The sequence below is a fragment of the Chinchilla lanigera genome, unplaced genomic scaffold, assembly GCF_000276665.1.
Source record: "Chinchilla lanigera isolate Chin_1 unplaced genomic scaffold, ChiLan1.0 scaffold00005, whole genome shotgun sequence".
Classification (NCBI taxonomy): Eukaryota; Metazoa; Chordata; class Mammalia; order Rodentia; family Chinchillidae; genus Chinchilla; species Chinchilla lanigera.
The window spans coordinates 3,225,039-3,247,215 of record NW_004955406.1 but is presented as its reverse complement, the minus strand read 5'-3'; the positions used below and the strand labels follow the sequence as shown (position 1 = coordinate 3,247,215).

The 22,177-nt window shown below is 46.5% G+C and overlaps 1 protein-coding gene across 1 annotated transcript in view; it reads left to right on the top strand.

Annotated features, from left to right (window-relative positions):
* Cenpf (centromere protein F, 350/400kDa) overlaps positions 1-21,428 on the top strand; it is a 47,250-nt gene extending 25,822 nt beyond the window's left edge. The window contains exons 11-18 of the mRNA XM_005374718.2: positions 1,492-1,627; positions 3,247-6,611; positions 7,842-10,637; positions 11,822-11,974; positions 12,365-12,524; positions 13,792-14,274; positions 15,841-16,019; positions 20,549-21,428. Of these exons, the coding sequence (XP_005374775.1) occupies positions 1,492-1,627; positions 3,247-6,611; positions 7,842-10,637; positions 11,822-11,974; positions 12,365-12,524; positions 13,792-14,274; positions 15,841-16,019; positions 20,549-20,740 (7,464 nt within the window). The 3' untranslated portion in view covers positions 20,741-21,428. The remainder of the gene's footprint in view (positions 1-1,491; positions 1,628-3,246; positions 6,612-7,841; positions 10,638-11,821; positions 11,975-12,364; positions 12,525-13,791; positions 14,275-15,840; positions 16,020-20,548) is intronic.
* Positions 21,429-22,177: the final 749 nt, after the last annotated feature.

Below are 22,177 nucleotides of genomic sequence, written 5' to 3'. Positions count from 1 at the left end.
TCCACGAGCAGGGCGGCTGCCAGCAAGTTCCCAAGTCCTCCCTCCCGGCCAGCTTCTCTGTCTTTTGCACTTGGCTTTGCTGCCTCGGTCCCCATCTGCCCGCAGTGACCAGGCAGATGACTACGGGCAGCTCTCCAGCACAGCAGCGCCAGAGCCATCTGTTTCCTAATGGTGCAGTAGGGTTTTCGAGGACGGGTCTTAATTGTTGCTTTAAGATTCAAAAATAACCCCCTGCTTCTCAGAGGGGTATTTTCTGTGTTTTTGAAATGCAGTTTTAAAAACAGTAGCCGCATCATTTGTTTCCCTGTAAAGGATGTGTGAGTTTTGGTCCTGTCAGTTTGTGACGGTCTATGCTCGTGCCTTGGGTGCTGAGGGTGGTATATCGTGTGCTTTGAAATTAGCTATAACAATCATGAAAAGTTTAGCGGATGAGTAGAGTATGTGTCATGTTTATTATGTGAGTCTTACATGGTTAAGAAGCAGTTGTGTTTTTATGTGACATGTAAATATTGCTTGTTCTGAAGATTAGGGGGCTCCTGACATAATAGAATGGGGTTGCATGAATGCATCTCTGCCATTTTATTGCACATTGGTGTCTGGATATTTATTTCACCGAGTACCCAAGGAACCTGTTTTCACTGTGAAAGCTCGGACTCCCTCATCAGAATTAATTATTATGCTGTGCTCCAGTCTTTAATTTCTCATGGTACACTCCAATCTCTTCAGCATTGAGAGCGTGGTGTGTATGCAGTGCTTGGTTTGCGTCCTCTCTCTCTGGAGTGTACTTGTCCCGAGGCCAGAGATTCTGCCTTATTTATATTTGTATTCCTCAGAAGGTGCTTTCCAGGATTGTGAACATTGTAGATTTTCTTGATGAAAACATTTATGGAAGGTAATTTTACCCATAAGGACATTCCTGTAACAGTGAACCTGAAGATGGTTTTGCAAATAAAAGTGAAAATTTGTCATATGAATATTTTGATTTATTAACACATCTGCTCTTTGCAAAGATGTGTTTGATCAGTCAGGCATGCTAAGAACTTGGAGTGCTTTGTTTTTGGTTTTCTGAAACAAGGTCTCGTTATGTAGCCCAGGCTGGCCTTGAACCTACAGCAATCCCCTTGCCTAAGCCCCTCCAGAGTGGGGATTACAGGTGTGTGCCAGCATGCCCATGGGAATTTGGAGCTTTTATCTCGAGGATTTTGTAAATAGGCTTGTCCTTTTGAGCTAACTCTGTCAGAGGCAGGTACATAACCAGAAAATTCAAAGAAACACATTTCTTGAAGGACAAAGAATATTGTCTGATTTGGGTCTTGTGTTTGTTTTGCTTTTTTATTTGTGGCATTTGATCCAAGTAAGGCTGTCTTTCGTTGCTGAGTAAAAGAAAGGAGAAAGGTGATTCTTTGTGAGATACCCAGACATTTCTGCTAGGGACAGAGGTCAGAAGCTTCAGTATCTGTTTTGATTACAACCAGTGCATTTGTGTTTTAGGAAATGAAGAAGGAAAATGGCCTCCTTAGGAATCAGTCTGAACAAAGGGCCAGAGAAGTCAGCTACCTGGAGGAGGAGCTCCGGAAGGTCCGAGCGTGTTTGAGTCAGAGCCAGAACTTCGCGGAAGAAATGAGAGGCGAGTGGACTCAGACTCGTCCAGTTCTCAGCTGTGACCCCGTGAGGGAGGCAGCGGCCTTGCCGTAGTGGCGACACCTCTCGGGTTTTTCTGTATTTGCCTCGAAAAGATGCCTGCAGACATGTGGAGGAAACTTTCTGGCTTTCACTTTGTAGTTCCGATGTGATCGTTGAACTTCTTAAAATCTGGAACAACACACATTCCAAAATACCTGGTTTTTAAAATCGCCCTGAAACCAAAAAAATAATTAATTCCACACAAAACTGCCTCTCACCTTAGTGCTGTTCTTGGGGTCTCCAGTGGGTTAGGAGGTCCACACAAGCTTTCACTTACCACCACCTCCGTTACAGTGCAAAACCCGATACTCAGTGGCTGGCTTCCCAGCCCTTCATGCCCACTGTATTTTGACAACTTACTGGGCTGAACGATTTTATTTCCTAACTTTCAAGCCAAGGAGTCATGTGCTGCACATCAAATAAATCCACATTTGTTTCAAATTTCTTTTTCTCCTAGTCTTTCACAATGTTTTTTCTCACCTGGGCTAGGAATTTCTTTTAAACCTAGCCTTTGAATGTGCGTCACACTTCTCTATGATTATTTTAATTTTAATTTTTATATTATTTGAGATGGCGTCTTGTCATAATGCCCAGGTTAATCTCGAGGTCTTGGGCGGAAATCATCCTTTTGCCTCCAGCTCCCAAGTAGCTGGGATGAACCCTCCTTGAGGGAGCTTCCTTTCCATTTCCTGCAGCAGCAGGTAGAAATGTTCATCCTGAGGGAAAGCCGTCAGAGGGTGTAGTGACCGGGGTGTTTTCAGCGTTGGCCACTAACGTCGTTGTTTGAGGTCCTCCCAAGCAAGGCAGACAGAAGTGCTCGGGGCCTGTCCCAAAGCTGTCAACTCTCAGGTTTTGGTTTAAGATTAGAGGGTTAGAAATATGTGTGGCTTTTCATTCAGTATTGAACTTGAGATTGGAATACAGGCCACCTTTGTCACTTACCACTGAGGCCCTCAACTCTCCATCTCCCCCATATGCTGGGGTCGATTCTAACCAGTAAATGTGAATCTGAAGCCTTATTGTCACTGTTCAGTGAAACATTGTGGTTATTCCCAGCCAGAAAGGACTGTGGGTAAAGGCAAATCATTGGGTAGAAGGTAAGGTAGTCGTGGAAGTTTCCAGATGATTCTAATTCCCTCACCACCCTTACTGGGAGGGTGAGATTGCCCCTTGAGAATACTCCCGTATAGGCTGTGAGAGTTACTGATAGATAGCATCATGGAATTTTGTCTGAAATGGTAGAGTAGCTCTTTTAGTCGTCACAGACATCAAAATTGCCTCAGTCAACTGGTATATTTTCATTTTAGTACTATCTTGTTTTTTCTCTTAAAGTAAATGGAAAAAAAAAAAAAACCACAGATATATTAGGTTGTTTGGATTTTTTAGAGTTTATAGTTTTCTAATGGTGCGGTTGCAGTGCTGGGGATTGAACCCAGGGCCTTCTGCATGCTAGGCAAGTGCTCTACCACTGTGCTATTTTCCCCAGCACTAGAGTTTAGAAGTCTGGTAGAATACATATTTATTAAAGACATTGACAGTTTTTTTTGGGTCTTTTCTAAATAGCTAAGAATACCTCTCAGGAGACCATGCTAAGAGAGCTTCAAGAAAAAATAAATCAGCAAGAAAACTCCTTGACTTTAGAGAAACTGAAGCTCACCTTGGCTGATCTGGAAAAGCAGCGAGATTGTTCCCAAGACCTTTTGAAGAAGAGGGAACATCACATCGAGCAGCTGAACGAGAAGTTAAGCAAGATAGAGAAAGAGTCCAAAGCTTTACTGGGTGCCTTGGAGCTAACGAAGAAAGAATACGAGGAACTGAGCGAGGAGAAGACTCAGTTTTCTCGTTGGAAAAGTGAACATGAAAAGCTTGTGCAACAGATGGAATCAGAAAAGGAGAGCTTGCAGAGTAAAATCAGTCACTTGGAAACATGCCTCAAGACACAACAAATGAAAAGCCATGAGTATAATGAGAGAGTCAGGACGCTGGAGATGGAAAGAGACAACCTCAGCGTAGAGATGAGGGACCTGCGCAACACGGTCGACGGCAAGACACGGGAGGTGGAGACACAGAAGCAGGCCTACGGAGAGCTGCAGCAGAAAGCCGAGCTCTCAGATCAGAAGCATAAGAAGGAAATAGAAAATCTGAGCCTCAAGACTTCTCAACTTACTGGGCAAGTGGAAGACCTGGAACAGAAGCTTCAGTTGCTGTCTAGTGAACTAGTGGAAAAGGACCAGCATTACCAAGACTTGCAGGCTGAATATGAGAGCGTCAGAGATCTGCTTCAATCCCGAGACTGTTCTCTACCACAGAAGGACCATCAGAGCACTTGTCTGGCTTTTGAACAGCAGTCTGCGATGAATACTTCCTTTGTAAATGCAATGGGAGAAGAAGGACGCAATTCTTCAGAGAGGAGCCAGTGTCTTTTAGATGCAGACCAAAGTCCAAAAAGTTCAGCCGTCCTACAAAATACAGTTGTTTCTCTCCAGTTTTCCTTAGAGTCACAAAAGCAGATGAACTCCGATCTGCAGAAGCAGTGTGAAGAGTTGGTGCACATCAAAGGGGAAATAGAAGAAAATCTCATTAAAGCAGAACAGATGCATGAAAGCTTTGTGGCCGAGACAAGTCAGCGCATCTGCAAGCTACAGGAAGACACTTCGGTTCATCAGAATGTTGTTGCAGAAACTTTAGTTGCCCTTGAGCTCAAGGAAAAAGAGTTGGAACTTTGGAAGGCAAAATTAGAAGCTGAGCAAGCAGAGATTCAAGAATTAAAAAAGAGCAGCCAGCTCCTAGAAGACGCTCTAAAGGAGCAGCAGCTTTTGTCTGAAACCCTGAGCTCGGAGAAGAGGGAGATGAATTCCATCATTTCTCTAAGTAAAAAAGAAATTGAAGAGCTGGCCCGAGAGAACGGGACTCTCAAAGAGGTGAATGAAATCTTAAACCAAGAGAAAATAAACTTGCTCCAGAAAAATGAGGAATTTTCAAACCGTATAGAGGAACGAGAGCAAAGTATTTCACAGCTATCTGATCAGTACAAGCAAGAAAGACTCGTTTGGCTACAGAGGTGTGAGGAGACCGGAAGTGCGTTTGAGGATCTCAGCGAAAAATACAAAGCAGCACAAGAAGAGAACTCGCGGTTAGAATGCTTGCTAAATGAATGCACCGGTATTGGTGAAAGTAGGAAAAATGAATTGGAGCAGCTAAAGGAAACGTTTGCAAAAGAGCATCAAGAATTCTTAACAAAATTAGCTTTTGCTGAAGAACAAAACCAGAAGCTAATACTAGAGTTTGGGGCAGCGCAGCAAGCTTTGAAGTCTGAGATGAGGGACCTCCACACCAGTTCCAAGAGCGAGGCTGATGCCTTAAAGCAAGAAATCATGACTTTAAAAGAAGAACAGAATAAGATGCAGAAGGAAGTTAACGACTTATTGCAAGAGAACGAGCAACTGGTAAAGTTAACTAAGACTAGACAGGAGGGTCAGCATCTCGAGCTGGAACCAGTGAGGGACTGTGTGAAAGAAAGAGAAGATGAGATCAGCACATGCACTTTCCAGCTTCAGATGGATCTTGGAGCCGGAGACATTGCCCCAAATAATTACAGTGCCCGGCTGGCCCAGTTAGAAGCTTTGATAAGAAATACAGAATTAAAACTTCAGGAAAGTGAGAAGGAGAAAGAGCACCTGCAGCAGGAATTGAGGACACTTAGAGGAGACTTAGGAGCTGGAAACGTGCAAGAGTGTTTGTCACAGGAAATGAGGGACCTCACGGACCGTGAAGTGGATGCGGAAGGAAAGTACAGCTCAGTGCTTCGTGAGCCATCCCCAAGGCAGGCTGACAGTGCACCCTTGCAGTGTTCTCTCCAGGCAGCCTGGAGCAAGCTGGGCGAGCTGGAGAAGATGTGTGAGATGCTGCAGGTAGAAAAGCTGCAGCTGCTGTCGGAACTGAACAACTCAAGGTCAGAATGCATCACAGCAACCAGTAGAATGGCAGAAGAGGTAGAGAAGCTAGTGAATGAAATGAAAATATTAAACGATGAAAACAGCCTTCTCCGAGGTGAGTCTGTGGAAGAAATGCCGGCCAGTGAATTTGATGGGCAACAAAACGAGCAGACGCCTGTGTCCTTGAACCCTTTGGATGATAGCAGTTCCTATGAACAGTTGACCTTGTCAAGCAAAGAGGTTCAAACGCACTTTGCTGAACTGCAGGAGAAATTCTCATCTTTACAAAGTGAGCATAAGATTTTACACGATCAACATTGTCAGATGAGCTCCAAGATGTTGGAGCTGCAGTCCTACGTTGACACACTGAGGGCTGAAAATTCAGCCTTGTCGATGAATCTGAGAAACCTGCACGGTGATTTAGAGAAGGAGATGAAGCCAGAGGGACCCGTTCTGTCCCTGTCCTTCTCCTGTGTGAGAAGCCCTGGTGTGACAAGTTTAGGAGAGACTTCTTTTTACCAAGATGTTTTAGAACAGACTGGAGACACATCTCTTTTGAATAATTTAGGGGAGAGTGTTTCAGCAAACGCCAGCCTGGAGCAGGAGGAGGCTCTGTCTGCAAAAGAAGGCCCAGCTACCCCAGAGAAGTGTGTTGAAGAGCTTGAGACCCTCTGCCAGGGGTACCTGCAGTCCCTCAAGAATCTGGAAGAGAAAATGGAAAGTCAAGCGATGATGAAAGACAAGGAAATTCAAGAGCTGGAGCAGTTACTAAGTTCTGAGAGGACAGAGCTGGACTGCCTTAGGAAGCAGTACTTGTCCCAAAATGAAGAGTGGCAGCGGAAGCTGACAAGCGTGACTCTGGAGATGGAGTCCAAGCTGGCGGCAGAGAAGCAGCAGACGGAGCACCTGGCCCTCGAGCTGGAGGTGGCGAGGCTGCAGCTGCAAGGCCTGGAGCTGAGCTCTCGGTCTTTGCTTGGAGCCGACATAGAAAATGTAAGAACCTGGGTTCACGCGCTTTTTTTTTGGTTTGGGTGACCAGCTGGCCCTCCAGATGTTTGCTGCGTTGACATCAACCTACAGTCCTAGTTAGAATGTTTTCAGGGTTCAAGGAAATACATAAATATATGAAAAGTTTTTCTTTTCAAAACCAACCAGAACTGTAGAAACACGAGGGAACTTTATTTGAGGACTACATTTTTATAGTGATTAGATTTAAGCACTAGTTTGTGGGAAACTCCTTAAGTCTGGAGAAAAGGCAATCACAGAGTCAGCAGGTCTTTAGAGTGCGTGTGCTTGCCCTGTGGGTTAATAAGACATATTAAGGGTTTCTGAGTGGTAATGTGACAGATTTTTAACCACAGGCCTTTTTCAGACTATTTTTTAATGTTAAAAGCATTACAGTCACAAAACTAAATACTCACCAAACTATTTTACATGTTACTTAATTTTTCCTAATGATCTGCTGTGGTACCAATGGGTGACTTGGTATCAGTCATTTAAACAGGCCTTTGTTTCTTTCTAGAATATATTCTTGTTTCATTACTTACAACTTTGTCCTTCTGATTGGCCAGCTTTCCTAATAACAGCATACAGTGTATGGGTCTCACTGTCCACCTCTGGGAGGTGGAATCAGACCACGGGGGTGGGGTGGGGGACAGGAATAGTCACTATAGCAGCCTTCGTTTTATAGATGAGAGGGAAACGAGAAGCCTACATGCAGTTTATCCAAGGATGTGCAGAGTAGGTGCTGGACAGACAGGGCTTGAAGCCCTTGGGTGGGGTATCTGCTCATGAACCTTCACTGCCGTCTCTTATTAAGAATATCACAAATACTGAGGATGAAAGCTGGACATTTCGCGTGGGATTTGCTAGTTCTATATTTGATAATCACAAAAGGACATGTAATATTTATAGTGTGTAGAATATTCCTAGCAGGGGAGGAAAGGTGAAATTTCAATGTGTTAAAATTTGAACCAAGAATGAAAGTGTTCCATCTTCCTGATAAATACCTTGCCCAGGACCTTGCATAGAGGCGGATCTACTGCATGTGTGCCTGCGTTGAGTCACAACTGGGACAGAGAGAAGGATGGCGGTTGTGGTGAGGATGTGCCATCTGGGAACGTGCTTAGCAGAGGCTGGACACCATTTCCTATAAAGTAATAATTAGGCCCTTTGTTCTTCTTGAAAAATAACATGCATTCCTGTTCTATGTTATGATTACAGGCTATTCAGGATCAAAATGATAGCTGCGACTTCAAAGAATCAGAAGAAAATACTTCAGAAATTACAGCACAAACACCAGCGCAGGACAGTCACCAGATCTGTGAAGAGGTTGTCCGGAGGGACCTCAGAGTAGAGATGGAGGGAACCACTGACACCCCACTACAAGGAGCTGAGGAGACACCCTCAGAGACCAGTGATGAGACGGCAGCAAGAGACGAAAGCCAGGGCCGTCCTGAACAGACTTCCGATCTGTCATCCTGTGGCCCTCACGCTTTAGCACCTATGGAGTTCGTGGAGAATCAGGTATCCATCCAGTGTCTCCAGCTGCAGGTCAGAGAGACATCAGATGAGAACCTGAGATTACTTCACGCCATAGAGGACCGGGACAGAAAAGTGGAAAGTTTGCTAAATGAAATAAAAGACTTAGATTCAAAACTTGATTTACAGGAACTACAGCTAAAGACCAAGATCGAACTGTGCCTACAATTGGAAAAAATAGTCGAGGAACTCCAGAAAGAAAAACGTGACTTAAGTGAAAAATTAGAATCCTTCTCCTGTGCTAGCCAGGAATTATGCCCGAGAGTAAAAACTTGTCAAACCCTCAGTTCTAATTTAGAAATGGGCACTGATGAGTCCTCACAGGAAGTTCCTGAAGAGAACGTTGCCAAGGTGGATGACAGCTGGAAGGAGCGATTTCTCCAGGTGGAAAATGAGCTGAACAGGATCAAGGCTGACAACGCCAGACTCGAACATCGTGCCCTGACCGTGGAAGCCGACTTAGAGGTGGCTCACACCGAGAAGCTGTGCTTGGAAAAAGATAATGAAAATAACCAGAAGGTTATTGTCCGCCTTGAAGAAGAACTCTCAGTGGCCGCAAACGAGAGAAACCAGCTTCATGAAGAATTAGACACTGTGACAAAAGAAAACAAAACCCTGGCTCAGATGTCTGAGGTGATGAAGGAGAAAGTCCAGGTGCTGGAGGCTGAGGTTAGGGACAAAGCAGCTGTCCTTCAGACTCTTTCCTTGCAGGTGAGCGAGCTGTCAGAAGGCAAAGGTGCTTTGCAGGAGCAGCTGCAGAGGTTGGAAGGGGACCGCCAGGCACTGTCCTCCGCGGCGCAGGACCTGGAAAGCCAACTCAGACGCCTGGAGGAGGAGAAAGAGTCGCTGGGCAGGGAGTCTGAGAGGCTTCAGGCCAAGCTGAACGAGTGGGAACAGGAAAGGCTGGCTGAGTCCAGGGCCCTGGAGACGGCACGGATGGAGAGGAATGAGATTGCGCAGCGACTCCGCTCCACCCAGGAGGAGGTCCACCAGCTGCGGAGGGGCATGGAGACACTGCGCATGCGCATTGAGGCCGACGAGAAGAAGCAACTGGACGTCCTGGAGAAGCTGAGAGGAAGTCAGCGGGAGAGCGATGCGCTCCGGGACAAGGTGGAGGGTCTCCAGCGGGAGCTGCAGATGTCTGAGGAGAACCAAGAGCTGGTGATCCTGGACGCTGAGAACGCCAAAGCCGAGGTGGAGACCCTAAGAGCGCAGGTGGAGGAGATGGGTGAAAGCCTGAGGGGTTCCCAGGGGGACCTCGCCAGGCTGCAGTCAGAGAAGGGCGAGCTGACAAAGCAGCTGCAGGAGAAACAGGCTCAGGTGTCAGAATCAGAGGTGCTGCTCTCTTCACTTCGCAGTCTGGTAGAAGAGAAGGAGCGAGCGAGAGTACAGATGCAAGGAGACTCTCAAACCGCGGCGGCGAAGATCCAGGCGCAACTGAGAGAGCTGGCAGAGGAGGCGGCAGCCTTGTGTGATGACCAAGGGGCCCTGGAGGAGGCCGGGGAACAGAGCCTGGACGCCCCAGGCAATGCAGTGCCTCGGCTGAGGGCCAGCATCGGGAGGCTGCGAGCCCGCGTAGAAGCTGACCGCAAGACGCAGCTTCGTGTCCAGGAGCAACTGACGGAAAGCCAGTGTCATGCGGCTGTGCTGAAAGGTAGAGCTGAGAGTCTTGAAAGGGAGCTGGAGCTGTTGGGGAGAAGCCAGGAGCAGGCCAATCGAGAGGCGGAGAATTCCAAAGCCCAGGTGGAGACCCTCAAAGAAGAGGTCCAGGAGCTATCCCAAAACCTGAGAGGCTTGGAAGCCGCTCTTGTTAATGCACAGTCAGAAAAAGCAAATCTGACCAAAGGACTGCAAGCAGAGCAAGCGCGCGTGTCTGAATTAGAAATATTAAACTCATCGTTGGAAAACCTGTTGCAAGAAAAAGAGAACCAGAAAGTGCAGATACAAGAGGAATCTGAAATTGCGGTGGAGACGCTTCAAGCGCAGCTAAAATTGCTGAATGAGAAGATGGTAGCCTTGTGCGACGACCAGGAAGCCTGCAAGGCCAAGGAGCGGGGTCTGAGCAATCAAGTGGATTCTCTTGAACTGGAGAAGGCTCAGCTGCTCCAGGACCTCGAGGAAGCCAAACACAATTATGTCATTTTGCAGTCTTCGGTGACTGGCCTCATGCAGGATGCGCAGGACGGCAAGCAGCAGCTGGAGAAGAAGGAGGAGGAACTCATTCGGCTGAAAGGTCAAGTTCAAGACCAGGAGCAGCTCGCGGCTAAACTGTCCCAGGTGGAGGGAGAGCGGCAGCTCTTGCAGGAGCAGAAAGCGGAACTGGGGACGCTGGCAGTGGAGTTGGAGCAGAAGGTCCAAGAGCTGCAGTCCAAAAACCACGCCTTGCAGGAGACCTTCGAAGCCTTGCAGAACTCTTGCAAGGAGCTAGAGAATGAGCTCACGCTGACAAAAATGGAGAAAATGTCCTTGGTTGAAAAAGTGAGTGGCCTTTTATCTGTTTACGTTTAAATATGTAGTTATGAGTGGGGCGGGGGCGGGAGGGGGGGGAGGAATGCCTTGTCAATTAACATTTCTCCAAAAAGGATGCCTGTCCAACTGGACCGAGCTCTGTGAAGTCCTTGGGCTTGTGGGGCTGCTGAGTCATCTCCGGTAGTAGTGAGTGCTCTGACGCATGCAGAGGGGGCGTTTTCATGACTTGGCTTGGGTTTTTAATGTGGCACTTCCATCCGGGGGAAGCTTGGCGCCCTGCATAGCTCCTGACTCTTCTAGCTCCCTTATTTTGGAGTAGCCTTCCCACACCCAGTTCTAACGACTGTTAGACTGTAGTGATACTACTTAGGATTGGGGGGATCCCCTGCCTCCCCCTTTTTTACTTTTTAGAGAAATCACTTTTAAAGATACTGATACTGTTGTGACCAGCAGCACACATGGTTCCTGCGGAGTGTCTGGGGCCTCGTGCCCGGAGCCCCTTCTTTAATGCTGTGGCTTTTTTCACTCGGCTCTTTGGTTTGCTGATGACCGCAGGGGAGATCTGCCTTCAAGAGGCTCAATCCATCCAAAGTATTTACTGACTGATCTGGGAAAGTGATTCCTTCTTATTAAATCTTTACTGAACAAATAATAAAAGAGTATCCAGAAAGTATAGTTCACCCTAACTCTGTAATTTCCAAGAATTTCAAGTTTTTGTGCACCTTGCAAGAGTTGACAGTTAACAGAGGCGATGAGATAAACTGTACCAGGTGGTTTCAGCTGCAAGGGGCAAATGTGAGCAACCGAACCTTCTCCGGTTTGCACTAAGTGTAGCCCTGCTCCCGGGGGTTGAGACCCAGGAACTAGTAAAAATCTAAAGCACTGCCTCAAATTATTCTCTGGTGCTCATTTCAAATTAATACCTTTGTGAGGGAGTTTACAACTTAGTAATGTTACTGGCCTTTTTATTGTTTATTCTTATTGCTGTCCTTCATTAATCTTTGCTGAGAAGAGAAGGCAAGCTTACCGATAGGTTTTGAGGATACTGGTCAAGTGGACTGGTCAAGGGCGGATTTGCCAGGGTCTGTTTTGTTACTGGAGGCCAAAGTCAATGCCAGGGAAGGTTGGATCAGAGTAGTTAATGAGAGCAAAACAGATCCCCAAAGTAGATGATAATGAATTTTATATTACAGGTAAACACCATGATTGCGAAGGAGGCTGAGCTGCAGGGGGAAATGCAAGACATGGTACAGAAAACAACGGAGCTGAAAGAAGAACTGAGTGGAGAGAAAAACAGGCTCACTGAAGAGTTAAATGTGCTGTTGGAAGAAGTAAAAAGCAGCAAAGTAGGTGTCTCTCGTAATTCCTTTCGGGCTGCTAATTCAGTGCGCGCTCCTGGGTGGCTCTTGTAAGACCTTCTGGAAGGCACTGAACTGTTTTCAGCTTTGGAACAGAAGTAACCTTGGGCTGTGTCATGTTCAGACTTGCCGTGCTCGCCGCCATTTAGCGCCGTCATGAGCGTACGAGCCATGGGGCGTGACCTTGGGAGCCACGGTGGACGCCTGTGATGCTGAGGATGGAGGGCACTCCAGGAGGTGTGGGAAACTGAGTGTGTGGGGGTCTGTGCCCCTTGAGATGTTAGATGTACAATATATGGCTCTTTATTTCCTAGTTGCTTTTCCTTAAGCCTTATAAAAGGAGATTCACGGTTTTAAGCGGAATTACTTGGTTTGTAGGCAGACCACCTGAAACATGTAGATCAGCTGAAGAAGGGCAACGAACGTGCTCATGGGAAAATAAAGTTGTTGCTCAAATCCTGCAAACAGTTAGAGGAGGAGAAGAAAATGCTGCAGAATGAGCTGTCTCAACTCGAAGCGGCCCAGAAGCAACAAGCAGGTGGGTGCTGCAGAGGGCAGGATTGCTACCTCAGACCGCGTCCCGGGAGTGCAAGGGCGCGCTTAGGTGTGCATGCAGAGGAGCTGACTTAGAGCTCTGTTGTGAGTCTGTTTTCAGCACCTGTTCATTTTCCAGTTTCTGGATGTGGGCCTTTGCTTGGGGTCATTGTAGGATTTTTGAAGTTGAGTTGTTTCAGCTTCTCTTCTTCAAAACTTGCAAAAACAAAACTCTGGTGCTACTTTTTTTTTTTTTGATTTTTTTTTTTTGAGTCAGGGACTAGCTGTGTAGTTCAGGTCGGCCTTGAACTCACAGCAGTCCACCTGTCTCAGCCTCCTGAGTGCTACCATACCTGGCAGGTGCTACCTTTTGCCTGTGAGTCTCTAAGAAGAGTTTTCATTCATGTCCATTGAGGTCTCTTCATTAAAGGTAGATTGGCATCTGCATGCATATTGCTAACTTGTGAGTAACCAGTTCTGACCGGTCCTGGTCCAGCATCGTGGGTCAACTAAGAGGAAGGTGTGGGGAACTAAATTTTGGGGTCTGTAAGCAAAATTAAAAGAACCAAGAGATACCTCTCCTTGTCACTTTTCCCCTCACACTCCCAGAGGGACACGCTCCGCTCCCGTGGTTGGGACGGCATGAGTGGCTGCCATGCACCGTAGCTTGGCGGGGCAGTCAGCTGCGTCTGTTTTGGGGAGCGCTTGGAGTAAGTTGGGATTTCGGGGACTGTTTTCCAATGATTTAAAGCCACCCATGGCAGAAAAAACTAAAGCTTTATGTTGTTTCCCCAAACTCCTGTATGCCGGGACTGCAGCGCCTGCAGGCGGTTTAAGGGCCTTTGTGGACTTGCCCCGCCACTGGGTCCCTTCTGTCCCACAGCCAGACCACGGATGTCGTAGTCTTGCCTGACTTCTGCTGTTCATTCACTTATTGTGGAAAGAATGGATGGGAGAAAAGAAGGTACAAACGCTTAATCCTTTTGATCTCCTGTAACTACTTCCCGGAGGAAGTTGAACAGCTTGATTGAAAAAGGAGGTAGAGACGTGGGTGGACTTTATGTAAGCTATTTCAGTAAGCGCTGTAATCTACCGGAATCTGTACCTGGATATCATACATCCCAAAGGAGAGTGCTTGAACTCTAAGAACACAAATAGGTAATTCTCCCTAGCCCCTCCAGCAATGTGCAGAGAATAGGTATGAGATGGGCCCTGCCCAAGGCCAGGAGCGGCATCAAATTGCATGTGACATGTTACTCCCTTTGGGACAGGTGCTGCTATGGATGCTAATGTGGATGAGCTAATGACGGAGATCAGAGAGCTGAAAGAAACACTTGAAGAAAAAGCCAAGGAGGCCGATGAGTACCTGGATAAGTACTGTTCGCTGCTGATAAGCCATGAAAAGTTAGAGAAAGCGAAGGAGATGCTGGAAACACAGGTCGCTCGCCTGAGTTCGCAGCAACCTAAGCGTGGTCTGAGCGGGTCTCCGCACGGTGCCCTGCCAAGTTCAGGCACACCAGGGCCATCTCCAGCCCCGTCGGTCAGCGAAAGGAAGTCGTCATCTGGCCGAAGTAAGGCTTCGGGCAAGAGGCAGAGGTCCAGTGGGATTTGTGGGAATGGAGGAGGACTGACGCCTTCCACTCCCGAGACCTTTCCTAAAAAAAGTCGGAAAGTGGTCAGAAGTGGTGGCCTCCACCCTGCCGAGGATGAAGAAGAGTTTGAGCCAGAAGGACTTCCTGAAATTGTAAAGAAAGGTATGTGTAATTTAAAACCAGTACCCCAATAAGGGAGTGCAGCTTGGTGGTAGGGTATGTCTCTAGCATGGGGGGCCCTGGGTTTTATCCCCAGCTCCGCAAAGCAAAGCAAAAGCCCCTGAAAATCACGTGTGTGTGTGTGTGTGTGTGTGTGTGTTTTAATTTTGTATAATAATTCACATATAAAAAATAGGAACACTGACTTTTTAGAGCTTTGGAGTATTCTGCAACAATTCCAGCTGGCCGTCAGTAACTGTAGTTCATGAAAAAATGACTAGGATTAATTCCTCATGGGGGCTGGGGATTTAGCTCAGCGGTGCAGTGCCTGCTTGGCAAGCATGAGGTTGTGAGTTCGATTCCCGGTACCGAAAAAAAACCAAAAAGGAAAAAAAAGTCTATTATTTAAAAAAAAAAAAAAATTCCTCATGACCCACTACAGAAAAGAGTTGGGGAAGTTGAGAATGACTCTGAGAAGCCTGTTTAGAATTTGGTATATCTTCAGGGAACCCCTTCAAGATTTCCTTCCTTGTCTCTGTCCAGAGGGCAGGTGAGGAGGATGCCAGCCCTGTGACTGGTGCACTGAACATACTTTTTTTTTTTAACTCAGTGCTCTCCTAGGTGTGGTCAAGGGATTCAGGTCCAGCCAAAGAACCACCTGTTACTGATGATGGTACATGATCAAAAAGTGTTCAGAAATTTCGAGGAAGAGATTAGAAATTCTCATAACAGTCCATAGGGCTGCAGTATCTGAGCACGTAGGTGTTTTTTCCTTGGGGTCAGTCTCTTTCTGTTATGCAAACACGATTGCTCAGCATATTGGAAATGCCCCTCCCACAAGCAAAACTCATTCTTTGCTGTAGATGGGCTGGAAAAACAGTCCCGAAAAACTGTAGCGAAGAGTTAGCTCTCTCCTTCTGATGGGTGATTTTTCTTTGTAAAGGCTTAAAGATAGCCACTGCCTCAGTTAGCCCTGCGTTCCTCCAGGGAGTGCGATGGGTTTGGCGGCCGCTTCTCCGTGCTGTTAGTGTCAGCTCTTTCTCTGGAAGAAGCTGACACAAGCCAGAGTGTGGTCACGCTCAGGATGGCCAGGCTGCCCCTACCTCATCCTGCGGCGGAGCGGCTGCCTGAAGACTCCGTTCCTGTTTTACCTTTCCTCCCTTTACCTAACAGCTGGCCTTGTGGAGTTTTCTTCTCCATGTTGCCCTCTTTTTTTTTTCCCCTCCAATCCAAATTCTACAATAAGCGCTGCTGGTGTTCTTTGGATTTTAGAATAATGCATGCTAGAACCTCCTTATAGGAGAGGCAGGGAACATTTTTTTGGTGCGTAATGTTACCTTTCCCCTTTTCCTATGTGTTTTTTTGTTTCTAGGAAGAGAAAACGTGGTAGTAATTCACTCAGTGGGTGACCTCCAGGGAAACTGAAGTGTAATGCCTGGTCCCAGGCCTGGGGGAAAGTACTTTTGGAGTTACCTTTGTCTGTGCTAAGACCTTACCTAATGAAATGACGTGGCCACTTGTGTGTGGAACTGGACCCACAGCCTTGACAGCCAGTGTCTTTGTCCATAGGGTTTGCTGACATCCCGACCGGGAAGGCCAGCCCCTATGTCCTGCGGAGGACCACCCTGGCCACCAGGACCAGCCCCCGCCTTGCTGCGCAGAAGTCAGCCCTGTCCCCCCAGAGTGTGGGCAAAGAAAATCTTGCAGAGTCCCCTAAACCAGCAGCTGGTGGCAGCAGATCACAAAAGGTAAACTCCAGCGATTACCGGGCTTGCATCTGTGACCCAGGAAGTCGCAGCGGTGGCCAGGCCCTGGTCCCATGCTGTGTCCTCCCACTCAGCAGCCCTCCAGGTCCGACCTTCTTCCTGACGTGGTGTAGGTGGGTCACAGGGAGGAGCGTTCCAGGGTCCCGCGGCAGGAGCTCGGCCCTGCCCTGACAGGCCACCTCACGGCTGTGGCAGGGCAGAGGGACGGTATGGGGGTTTCACGCCGACTTGTGGGATTCCAGGGGTAGTTTCCCCTGTGCCCTTGGGTATTTTTTTCAAACTTTCCATTCTCATCTGTACCAAGCTGCTGAGTTTTCATGGCTTTTAGTCATCCTTTGCTTTCTGGAGAAAGCACTGTTTCGGTAGATAGCTAAAGAGAGAGCTGTGTTCCTGGATTTCTCTGTTGAGATTTTTGAGGATAGGGTACGTGGCCTCTGTGTACTTCAGAGACGACTTAGAAAATGCTATGTAACGCAGAAAGAGTATTGGCTAACAACTTTCTTCCTAAAGAAAGATAAGGTTAATACTATACGATAAATACTGTAAGTCAGATACTATAAGAAAGGTAAATACTATAAGCCGACCGGCAGCTGCCATTTATGTATGCAGAAGTTGGAAAGGGCCAGGCCTAAGGTCCTGGGGTAGATGTGTCATTTCCTAGATGAGCAGCTAGGAGCCATCCTCACCCCTTGGTGGAAAATAGCATCCGTTCCTGCTGCTCTGCCACATGCATTTTATTCAACTCTCCCATTTTATTCTCTCACTTACTGTGCTCTCTCAGTCAGCGGTTGTCTTAGTCACTTTTCGAATTGCTGGGGCAAATACCTGACACCCGCGATGTGAGGAAGGAGAGGCTTATTTTGGCTCACGTCTCAGTCCACAATTGGCTGGCTCCAGGGCAGGACGGCCTGATCCAGGGTCCTGGCGGAGGAGGGCAGCTCAGAGTATGACAACCAGGAGGTGGCGAGCGAAGGGAGGCACCAGGGAGGGAGGTGAACCTTTCCAGGTTACAGGAGCAGTGACCCACCTCTTCTAACCAGACCCTGCGCGTTGTCTTACCACCCCCGGAATGCAGTTTAGAGTCCTTCCCTCTGAGCCCGTGAAGGTTTGTGGGACATTTTAGATGGAAGCTGCAGTAGTGATTATTACAGAAGAATGAAGACAGTGAGACTCACGAAGCTGTGACCTCCAGGTTCGTACCTCCTCTTCCTCGGCCTCACAGTCCTGCTCTTGCCACCACGCCAGAGCTTCTCAAACTGGGGGCCGTGGGAATGGTGGTGGAAGTCGCTACACCAGCTTCAGGAAGTTTTACAATTTCGTGATGTTACTTTGCTCACATGCCAGAGTTTTAAGCGACCTGATAACTTGGAACTAGCATAAAAGAAAAAAAAAGCTCTGAAAGTACAGTAACTCCTTTCTTACATGTAACAGTTCTCACTTGAGCAAGCTTGGCCCTCCTCAGAATTCCTACGAGATCAGGCACATTCAGGGTGGCATGGCCGTAGACTCCTCAGAACTCTGGGTGCCAGCGTGCAGATTGTTGGTGATTAGTTGCATCAAAACAAACACATTTGCATATTGGCTTGTTTTGCTGATGTGGAAGAGTGATATACGAGCTATACCTACTGATGCGTTTGTCAGCAATTTATATTATGAGGAAATTAATTCAGGGATGAGAAAAGTCAGAGTTCCTTTCAGCCTTTGAAGTGGGGTCCCATTCACCTGTGTTAGAAAGAGTGTACCATTTTGTGTACATTTCTCTCCCCTCCCCTCAAATGTTCATTCTTTGTCCCTCTACATCTCCTTTTCACCTTCGGATTTAACTTTTGGTTCCTGCCAACAGTACGGTACTGAAGAATATAGTGGAGTGGGTCCTCACTTTCCCGTGACCGGAAGCAGAAGCTTTGTGAAGCAGCCGGCGCTCCTAAAGGCTGAAGCTGTGGAGCCTCACCACAGCCTTAGCCACACGACGCTGCTGAGCTGCTTTGCACGGGTCAGGCTTGGGCTCCTGGCGTAGATCGGGTCACCTCCCACACGGGTGGCCGGGAGCTCCCCTCAGCCCTCTGTCAAAGGTGATGTCCGTTCCTGTTGGTCTGATACTTGTAGAGCAAAGGAAGTTTCCACAGCTCCCTTAAATGTGACACTCGGCTAGCACTCTCCATGCCCCTTCTGTACTGTGGCTCCCTTTCGCATCACCTGCTCGAATACTGGTCTTCTGAGTTGCAGTGCGCATAGATAGCTGATTATGTCTGTGGATCACCTGCATTCTATCTAAGGCAAAGGCTGACAGTTAACAAATTCCATAGCTGTGACTGTTGTCTTAAGGTGACCACAGACCGTAGATGTTCATCCAGGCATCTTAGGAAATCGTCTTATCAGATCACCACATGGGTCATATTTTCTTTTTCTTTTTCAGTGAGGAATTGCTGCTAAAAGTGGTTTGCATGTGGCGTTCAGATTTATTATCTGGGAGAAAGAGCTTTGCACGCTAGGGGGCCTGCTCGGCGCGAGGCTGAGCCCGCAGGTGCAGAGTGGTAACCATGGTTTCCTGTAGCTCTGCGGTCTGTGCAGCGGCTGCACGCAGTTCAGTCAGGGATTGCTCTGCAGCTCTGCACTAGCAGTGAGTGGCGGGGGGTCCACTTGAAAGGAGGGACCCCACACTATGCGATTAGGTTCAAACTCTTCAAAACCCAGCCTAGTGATTTGCAGTGTAATTCAACATTTTCTGAGTTACCCAGCAAAATGCTTGCCTTATCCATTAAGCGTATTTCATCATTTAGCTTTAAACATTTAGAACAAGGTGTTATTTTTCTAGAGCAGTGCATTAGACACTCAGGGCTTTCTGGGTTGAGGAAAAAATTTATGTTTTTCAGTTTTTATTTTTTATTAGTGTATGTTTGCAGTACACAGTGGTTACATTCCTGGTGTGGAGTTCGTGCTTGTGCATAAAACATTTTAATTCTTTTTTCTTCCCCTTCCCCTCCCTGCTTTCTCTCTTGGACCCCTTCCCTTTTGCAAAAGAGCCGTCTCCCTATTTCCTCTCATTTGTCTCTTATTTTGCTTTTGATTTACTCTTTGGGTTTCTTATATAAGAGAAACCAGGTGATATTTAAGCTTGTGTATGTGATTTATTTCATTTAACATTATGGTCTCCAGATGCAGCCATTTTCCTTTGAATAATTCAGGTTTCTGAGACACTCAGGCTTATGAGCTCTTCCCTAAGTTGACCGGCTGGGTTCTGAGAGGGATGATTCCTTAGGCCGCTGAGTGACATCTGATAAACTCAAAGCGGGTGGGAAATGGGTAAAACGCAGAGTAGGTGTGGCCCATTCTCTGTTTATTATGTCCCCGGGATGAACACACTCAGGAACTCCTAGTGACTGTCAACTTGGTCTCTTGAACGTAATAATGACAGTCAGCGCCCAGAGGTCCAGCCCCTAAGAGACCAGCCCATGCAACACCTATTTACTATTATTGGTCAACGCATATCAATCTTGTATTTTTCTACTATTTGAATCTTTATACCATTAATGAGCCTTCTAGAAAATAAACTACTAGAATGATGAGTCTTTATAGTATAAGTGTTACTATGGTCTTGTAAACCAAACTGGAAAATTCATCTCCCTAGGACATCAAAATTGAGCAAGAAGCTCATAGCTCCAGCACCTGCACCCAAAGCTGTGACTGTAATTAAACTATTCCTTCACCAATATTGCATTCATATCCTGTATTATTTTACGAACTTAATCCATACTTTTCTTTATCTTGTGTACTTTCTGTAGTAATGCATTGCCCCACTGCTGATGTAACCAATATCATACATGTATTATACTTCATAAAACATAATATATAATCAACATTAAAATAATAGCCCCATGTGTATATTCAAGTATGTAGAACTAAGACAGTATATAACCCGTTAACTTACTAAGAAGCTACCTGTTGTACCAGCCCCACTAAGTTGCTAAGTTGCCCAGGCTGGATGGACTCCAGCTGGAAACACAATATAAAGATTATGATTGAAATACTTTTTAATATGAGGGTCAGGTCCTAAGTCTTTTAAATGTTGTAAATATAGCTTTTACCTGATAAAATATTACTAACTTGATTTCTACTCGATTTGCATGACAGGGTTCAATTCGGGCAAACAGGCAGCGTTTGATGATGAATTTCTGGAACATTTCCTATACAGTCAAGCTTATTGTGGGCATTAGGGGTACCCAGTGTATACATCAGGGTCTGTGTTCCAAAGAGTTGAACTGCTGGTCTAAAAATGCCACACTTGCTTCGAAAGCCAGTCTGACCATCAGAAGTGACGGAGAAATCTGATGATTTGTTAGAGATTGTGTCCCACGTCCCCTGAAGTCCTCTGTTAGGTCGGAGACCTGTTCCCGACCTAAAGGAAGTAATAAAATTGTGTACAGGTCCTACACTTGGTGACATGGGGCTTGGTCTTCATATTGCATATGTGAAGGTGATTTTGGCCTCTGATCAAGGTGTGTATGTTGCAGGTCAAGGATACACAACAGAACCCAGCGGGGTTTGCAGAGCCCACTGTGAAACCTGTCTCTGTCAGCCACCTTCCTGGAAGGAGCTCAGCGGACAGCCCCGGGGACGGCCCCAGAACCAGGGGCAGCCTGCTAGTCCCTAACCCCGATGCCAGGCCTGAACCCATAAACAGCGAGAACTGTCGGGTCCAGTGAAGAGACCCCTGCATCATCGGAACCCCTGGGACGGGGACAGGATGAATCTCCTCCAAGGACTTTTCTTCATCAGAGAGTGCTGTAGCATTCAGGGGCAAACACTCCCTGGGACCTCTGTAAACTTTCCCTTCCATGGCCCACGTGTAAGGGACAAGTATGGAAGCACTGAGGACGCAGTCCTGACAATGGCCCGCTACTGTCATGTAAATAGTCCCGTGTAAAGCTTTCTGGTCACCCGTTACAATTAAATGGCAAGCACCATGACAGCCTCTGTTTGTATGTGGATTTAGCACGTTTTAACCTTCCGCTTGGAAACTTCTAGGAAATGGAAACTTCTGCTTTATGATCTTTCCTATGTGTAGAATTAGACATGAAATTTTTTTTGATCAAAAATTTCTTTGAGCAGAGTGAAATGAAGGAAACTCATGTTATATGTTTCTAAGGAAGACATGTCCTTCTGGTGTGTTTCATACATCACTGTTTATGTAACCTGTACATATGTGTGTGTAGGGGCGGGGGGAGTGTCTGTGTGTTTTCCAGTTAGAGGTGCAGCAGATCATGCTTGCTGTCATTGGACTTTGTTCTTAAGACTGTTATAGTTCTTTGGTGTGCATTTTCATATCTGGTGATGTAGTATTAGAATAGGACCTTTTTCTCCTAATAAAAATCACTTTTTTCTTTGTAAAAATGATTCCTAAATATAAAAGGTGTTATAAATATTGGCACCATTTCTTGCTAATGACTATAGCCTCTTACAAAAGTAAAAATGCTTGAACTAATGACAGAGATATTTGAGTACCCAATATTAGTTTCGTGAATATATTTAGTTACATTAAAAGACACAATTTAGAATGTTGATCATAAAGATTATATGAGAACGTGGCCTATCCAACGAGTACCTAGTATATTATATATTCTGTTTAATCACATTAGCCAGGATACAAGTATGTGCTACTTCCTAGCTCTGTTTATTGAAAGTATTTTGAAAATCTGCAGGCATTACGCACCATATCAAATCTAGAAACACTTGAACAAGCCCTTGCATCCCTGAAGTAAGTAAAAAGTTTTTCAGGACATGGGTTATTAGAAGATAATTTGTTCTTGGCTTTCAGTTAAGATTGATGCTCAAACCTTGACAAAGAAAACATGATTTTATAATTTAAAATCATGCTTTGCAAAGAGGCCCCTGATACTGGATAACATTCACGCATAGTGAGCTACTTAATATTCTTCTCTTGAAAGTGATACCCTGCTTTGCTCCTGTTTCTTCAGTTGCTCTGGGTTGAGGTCAGGTACAAACCCTTATCAGCAATCGTCCCAAAGTTGTCATGTGCCCAAGGGCATGGCCCAGGATGGACATTGCCAGGGACAGGCCGGCGTCTGGAAGAGCCCACTCTATGCCTAGCTGGGTAGTTCCTCAGGTCCTCAGAAGGATCC